This window comes from Sturnira hondurensis, unplaced genomic scaffold (assembly GCF_014824575.4).
Source record: "Sturnira hondurensis isolate 20B ecotype Veracruz unplaced genomic scaffold, ASM1482457v3 Scaffold0004136, whole genome shotgun sequence".
Lineage (NCBI taxonomy): Eukaryota > Metazoa > Chordata > Mammalia > Chiroptera > Phyllostomidae > Sturnira > Sturnira hondurensis.
In genome coordinates this window covers 27,200,257-27,207,666 of record NW_028076767.1, presented here as the reverse complement: position 1 = coordinate 27,207,666, position 7,410 = coordinate 27,200,257, and the positions used below count along the sequence as shown (strand labels likewise).

Genomic DNA, 7,410 nt, shown 5'->3' with positions numbered 1-7,410 from the left:
AATATTTAAGTTTAAAGACAGATAAATGACAACAGATGTCCCAACTTTAAACGGCAGCTGTCCCAAAGCCCCCCCGCCCCCCGAGAGTGCTGGACAAGCAGCCTTCCCCTGGTGACACGGGTTGCCCATTGTGACTGCCCGAATGACCGCTTGACATCACACGCTATGACTCAGAATCAAGGGAGGGTGGCAGGGGTGGCATATACCTTCTCCACCTCCCTGCGGGGTTGCTGAGTTTCTAACTGCCCTCTACAGAGTTCTTGGGCTCACGTGCCATTTGGTGACTCTGCCCGCTGTCCAGCTGCTCCCAGCAGCCCCTCGGCCCTTTCCTAACCCACCTTCCGTGGCCCCAGGGAGCAGGGAATGCGAGTTAAGAGCTTTGCCTACAGACTTCCCAGGGCCAGTGCCAGGCAGAGGACGGCCCCATCCTTCTGGCCAGAGGATTTTTTCCATGAGGGGCATTTCATTTGGCCTCTGGGCAGTGAGCTGCTCTGCTTCCAAAGAAACTCATCATGGAGCCAGAAGCCTTAGAAACTTGCCCTTACGACCCTCACCACCGTGTCCCACTCAGCAGATTCCAATACCACCTGGCATCGTGCAGGAAAAAGAACCCCAAGAAAGCCAGAAAGATGGCCAGCTGCAAATATAACGCCCGCCACGTGGTCCCCACCAAAAAGCTGGAGGCGCACGAGGCAGCCTGTGCCGACAGGAGCCTAGGGGAGGAAGACCACAGCTGGAGCCCTCTGCAAGTTAGCTTTCCAAGTTCAGGGCAGAATGGAAGCAGCCCTCCAGAGTCCCCCTGGGTCCCCAACCCCGATGTCTGGAACGTTGATGACACTAACAACCGCCCCGTGTTTGTCCTTAAGACTTTCGTTCCCCAAAAGCTTGTTCGTGACAGTGACTCAGAAAGAGAGGACCGCCTGCCCCATCCCCGACCACCCTCAGAAGACCTTCCAACCAGCAGCAGAAAGGAGCCACCAGCCCCTCACACGCACGAAAGGAGAGGCAGCTCACCAGAATAAAAGGCACGCAGTGCAAACTGCACCGGGATTTTCTTTTTTTTCTTTTTTCACCTAAGCCGATGGGTAAAGATCAAAAAGAACATGCTGCCGGCACAGATGGGCAAACGATCACTTTTATAACCCTGGTGAGGTTAGTTGGTAAACTTCCCTGGAGCATAATTTGACAAGAGCTATCGGAACAATCAATGCACCGTGCTTGGCTGGAGCACTTTCACTTCTAGGAGTTCAGCCTGCAAATGCATGCGTGCTTGTGGGAAGAGCGAGGTAAGCATAAGGTTAGTCATGGCAGCATTCTCGGCAGCATCAAAAGGTCAGAAATGATCCAAACACCCAGTAGGAGGGCTGGTGAAACGAAGGGTAGTGTAGCCACAAAATGGAAGAGCATGCTGCCCTGAAGAAGAGTGCGGGAGGTCCTTCTGTCCTAACGTGAAAAGGCTAAGGCATATTGTTTCACTCAGAGGCCAGCAAACCTTTTCTCTAAAGGGCCAGAGAGGAAATATTCTAGGCTTCGTGAGCCATATGGTCTCTGTCACAATTCTTCCACTCTGCCCTGGTAGCACAAAAGCAGCCACGACGCTTGGACATGAATGCGCAACCCAAGAAAGCTACAGAAGCTGGTGGTGGGCTGGAGTTGGCTCGTGAGTCTGTGGGTCACAGTGTGCCAAGCCTGGTTTCACTGGTAGAAGCCAAGTCCAGAACACTCTCCATATCACACCGCCATTTTTGTGCCGTTCTGGGAGAGGACACACAGAGGTACTTGCTCGTATCTGCACACAATGTTTCCTTGAGGAGACACACAAAGCCTGCAGCTTGCCATCTGACCCCTTATGAAGAGTGCCGGGCTTCTCAGTCAATGCGGGCAATGGGCTTCCCCGCCCAGGGAAGGGACCAAGGTGACGGCAGGTCGGGGGGGGAAGCACTTGCTACTCCAGGCCCTTGAGTACCATTTACATGTGAATGAATGTGCATGCAGTATCTGGTGAAAAAATTAAAATTAAAATTAAAAATTAAAATGAAAATACATGCATTTAAAAAATTAAATGCAAAAAAAAAAATTAAATGCATGTTTTTTAGCCTTGGCCAGGCAGCACTGATTGGAGCAATGTCCCAACATGACAGGCACATACAGGAATCAACGGATGAATGTGTAAGTAAGTAGAACAACAAATCAGCGTTTCTCTCTCTCCCTCTCTCCCCTTCCTCTCTAAAGTCAATCAGTAATTTTTTTTAAATAAAATACTTATTTTTTAACAAAAGCAAAAGGCCTAAGTCTTAATATTTCGGGAGGAAATCTTAACTACTAAGCTTTTTATAAAGTAACCACAACTTGGCCACCCCTGCCCCCTTCCACTGGTTCTCCAAAGAATTAAGAATTTCTTCTTAAGGACTTCCAGCCAAGATGGAGGTGCAGGTAGAACCAAAACAAGGACAACAATCAATGTAAAACAACCAGAACTGACAGAAAATTGAACTGTATGGAAGTCCAACAACCAAGGAGTTAAAGAATATTCATCCAGACCCGTACAAGGGGCAGAGACAGGCAGCCAGGCAGAGAAGACTCAAGGCGAGGTGGCAGATTGCGGACTTTGAGGTCCCGCATTCACTCATGGATAAACCAGGAGGAACAACTGGGGAGCGAGACAGACCACACAACCCAGGGCTCCAGTGCGGGGAACTAAAGCCTCAAACCTCTGACTGAAAACACCTGTGGGGGTTGAGGAGGCAGTGGGAGAAACTCCCAGCCTCACAAGAGAGTTTGTTAGAGATACCCACGGGGTCCTAGAACATACACAAGCCAACCCACCCAGGAGTCAGCACCAGAAAGGCCCACTTTGCTTGTGGGTAGTGGGGGAAGTGATTAAAATCCAGCAGAGAGCACAGCAAGCGCCATTGTCAAGCGCCATTGTTCCCTCTCGGACCTTCCCCTACAGACAGTATCACAACACCTAAATCTCCACTCCTTACTTCGTAAGAGAAGTGCTGAGCCAAAAAAAAAAAAAAAAAAACCCATATGAAAGAACAGATCAAAGCTCCATAAAAAATACAACTAAGCAATGAAAAGACAGCCAGCCTATCAGATGCGCAGTGTTCAAAATACTGGTGATCAGGATGCTCCAAGAACTCACTAGGTACTTTGACAGCATAAAAAAGACCCAGGCAGCAATGAAGGTCTCATCATGTGACAAAGAAACATCTACAGGGAACCAACAGCCACAGGAAGGAAACCAGGACTCAAATCAACAGTTTGGAGCAGAAGGAAGGAAGAAACATTGAAACAGAACAGAATGAAGAAACAAGAATTCAAAAAAAAGGTGTTGGGAGAACTAGACAGCTACATGAAAAAAAATGAAACTCGAGCACTAACTTACACCATATACCAAAATTAATTCAAGGTGGATAAAAGACTTAAATATAAGCCGTGAAACCATTAAAGCCCTAGAGGAGAACATTGGCAGGAAAATCTCAGTTATTCCACGCAGCAATATTTTTACTGATACATCCCCTAGAGCAAGGGACATAAAGGAAAGAATAAACAAATGGGATCTCATCAAAATTAAAAGCTTCTGCATGGCTAAGGTAAACAGTATCAAGATAAAAAGAGAAGCAACAGTTTGGGAAAACATTTGTCAATGATACCTCAGATAAAGGTTTAATCTCCAAAATATACAAAGAACTCACTCGACTCCACTCAAAGAAGACGAGCAACCCAATTAAAAAATGGGCAAAGGTCTTGAACAGACACTTCTCCAAGGAGGACATACAGAGGATCCAGAGACACATGAAAAGATGCTCGATATCACTAGCTATCAGAGAGATGCAAATTAAAACCACAATGAGATACCACTTTACACCAGTCAGAATGGCTATCATAAACAAAGAAACAAACAAGTGCTGGAGAGGTTGTGGAGAAAAGGGGACCCTAGTTCACTGGTGGTGGGATTGCAGACTGGTACAACCACTATGGAAAACAGTATGGAACTTTCTAAAAAAACTAAAAATGAACGTGCCTTTTGACCCAGCAATTCCACTATTAGGAGTATATCCTAAGAACCCTGAAACATCAATCCAAAAGAACCTATGCACCCCGATGTTCATAGCAACACAATTTACGATAGCCATGAGTTGGAAGCAACCTAGATGCCCATCGGTAAATGACTGGATCAAAAAACTATGGTACATTTACAGAATGGAATTCTATGCTGCAGAAAGGAAGAAAGAGCTCTTACCTTTTGCAGTATCATGGATGGAACTGGAGAGCATTATGTTGAGCGAAATAAGCCAGGCGGTGAAAGACAAATACCATATGATCTCACCTTTAACAGGAATCTAAACAACAAAACAAACAAGCAAGCAAAATATGACCAATGACACTCAAATATGGAACACGCTGACAGGGTCCAGAGAGGAGAGGGGAGAGAATCATAGGGGAAAAGGGGAGGGACTCACATGAATAAGTATAAAGGACACATGGACAACAATTAAGGTGGGGGGCGGAAATGGGAGGGAGGTGGGGAGCACTGTGGGGGGCAGGGCAGGGAATATAAAACAGAAAACTGTACTTGAATAAGAATTAAATTTAAAAATAAATAAATAAATAAAAAGGCAAAATAAAAGATTTCAAAAAAAAGGAGGAGAGGTTTAGGAACCTCTGGGACAGCTTTAAACGATCCAACATCCAAATCATAGGGGTGCCAGAAGGAGAAGAGGAAGACCAAGAAATTGAAAACTTATTTGAACAAATAATGAAAAAGAACTTCCCCAATCTGGCAAAGAAAGTAGACTTTCAGGAATTCTAGGAAGATCAGAGTCCCAAAGAATTTGGACCCAAGGAGGAACACACAAAGGCATGTCATAATTATATTACCCAAGATTAAAATTAAGAAGAGAATCTTAAACACAGCAAGAGAAATGGAGAGAGTTACCTACAAAGGAGTTCCCATTAGATTATCAGCTGATTTCTCAAAAGAAACCTTACAGGCAAGAAGGGGCTGGAAAGAAGTATTCCAAGTTGTGAAAGGCAAGGACCTACATTCAAGATTACTCTATCCAGCAAAGCTTTCATTTAGAATGGAAGGGCAGATAAAGTCCTTCCCAGATAAGGTCAAGTTAAAGGACCTAACCCTTATTATATGAAATATTAAAGGGACTTATCTAAGAAAAAGATAAAAAATATGAACACTAAAATGACAACAAACTCACAGCTGTTAACAACCCAAACTAAAACAAAAACAAAAACAAACTAAGCAAACATCTAAAACAGGAACAGAATCACAGAAATGGAGATCACATAAAGGGTTGAGTGGGGATCAGTGGGGAAGTAGCAGGGGAAAAAAATGAGGGAAAAGGCACAGAGCATAAGTAGCATAAATGGTAGGTAGAATAGGGGAGGTTAAGAATAGTATCGGAAATGTAGAAGCCAAAGAACTTATACGTATGACCCATGGACATGAACTACAGTGGGGAATGCTGGTGAGAGGGGGTGTGCAGGGCGGAGGGGAATAAAGGGGTGAAAATGGGACAACTGTAACAGCATAATCAATAAAAAATATTTTTTAAAAATTAAAAAATAATCATACAAATGTCAAAGGATTTAACACCTCTTCAAAAACATTCATCTCTGTAAATCAAACACAGGTCTGTTCTGATCAATACTAACCAGACAGTAGTGAACCTGTGAAATGTGCATCCCCACCACCCACTTCCGTGCACCTAACTGACATAACTAATCAACCACAGCACTCTTTCCTGAGCCTGGATGGTACCCTCAGAATCCTTCTGGACCCTAGGCTCCAGGCTGCCACTCTACGACAATCGAAGTCAGCACTGTCTTGACAGAGCCCCCTAGAGGCAGGTTCCCCACTGGGCCCGCTGTCACCCTCAAGGCCTGATTCGAGGTGTTTCAGGAAGAGAAGGAAACACACGGACTGGAGAAAAACTTCTGCCTGGAGATCTGGGCGGGGGGAAGACTGGGCGAGAGGAATGTCTGTTCTACCACATTCCTGAGCTGGATCTCAGCCATCTGTTTCCTCCCCTCAGTCCTCACTCCTTGCCTCCCCTGGGCCTGACTCCAGAAAACACCTGCTGGTAGCCACACTCTTACGGGGACCATCATAGAAACACTTGTCACCAGTGACAGGGACCACAGCAAAGGCTGAGCTGGGCGCCAGTGACTGATTCACGAAGGAGAGCTGGCAAACGGGCTGGGTAAAGGCAGCCCCACCAGCAGGCAAGCTTCCCAAGTTCATAGGCGAGATTCCTGGTGGACGGGGAGCCTAGCAGAAAAGCCATGTCCTAGGACAGTGGGGCTCTGGCGAGGCAGAGGAGGGAAAGAGAGGCAGCTACACCGGGGCCAGGTGCCTTAGGAAACATTGAGGGGCCAGTGGTTTTATTGCCAACCTGCGGATACAAAAAGTGGGTCTCAGAGAAGGTATATAATGTGCTTCGGTTCACACAAAACCAGAGAGGCAGGAGGCCTTATTAAACTGGACTCGTCTCCAGAGATTCCAGTCCTCGCTATGCATAAATCAGAAAAATACATGAGTTCACGGAGAGATGAGGCCCAGCTGTTTGTAACAGCCCTACCTGTCCCAGCCAACCCAGAAACACTCCACGTGTCCTGCAGGAGAATGGGTGCCTGGTGGGAAGGTCACACAGCAGAATCAACACCACATGGTCACCAGAAGCAGCAAACCCTAAATCAACATGGAAAAATCTCACGTAATGTGAAATTCAGTTTACACATTTAAATTTTAAAGGTGGGGATGGCAAATGTGTGGTGTTGGAAGTTAGGATGGCGGGCACCCCGGACGGGGTGTGGAGAGGTCTCCCGGGTGCTGGTCACATGAGCGTGTTCACTTTGCGGAGATTCCCCCAGCTGTTCCCTGGGTGGGGGGTGTAGAACTTCCACGGAAATCTTTCACCGGATACTTAGGCTGTTTCTCCAGTCCCACACTGCCTCCCTGGCCGACAACTACAAACCAGACGATCACAAGCCGGCCTGCAAGTCCAGACGTGACCACTACCCAGTGACTTCTGCTCTGAGCACTGAGCTGACATGTGGATACCACTCCTTTGCAGGGTTAATTGTGCTTAAGAAAAAAATGAGAAAGCTTTCATGATAACATCCTAAGAGCCCAAGCACACTCTCTCCGATCCCTTCAACTCCAAAAGGTTTCTCATTTCTCTTCCACGACGCACAGCAGGAGACCAGTATAGTAACAGCCAAGCTGAATCATGTCCATCTGATCCAAACTCCGAGTCCCACCCTTGGTGGAGGGAAGAGTCGAGGACACCTGGCTGGGTGTCCTGGGGAACCATCAAGGCACCCGCACGGTCACAATGGCTCTAGATTCCAGAATCCCTCAACCCACTCATTCCCAGCCAAGTT

General features: G+C 46.6%; 1 protein-coding gene across 1 annotated transcript; it reads left to right on the top strand.

The window, feature by feature from the left end:
• The first annotated feature begins 512 nt into the window (after window positions 1–512).
• GTSF1L (gametocyte specific factor 1 like) lies at window positions 513–1,022 on the top strand. Its single transcript, XM_037044758.1, has one exon. It carries the CDS (start codon window positions 513–515, stop codon window positions 1,020–1,022), a length of 510 nt encoding a protein of 169 aa, XP_036900653.1.
• Window positions 1,023–7,410: the final 6,388 nt, after the last annotated feature.

Excerpts from the sequence above, each read along its gene's own strand:
- GTSF1L (XM_037044758.1), top strand. The coding sequence starts at position 513 with ATGGAGCCAGAAGCCTTAGAAACTTGCCCTTACGACCCTCACCACCGT.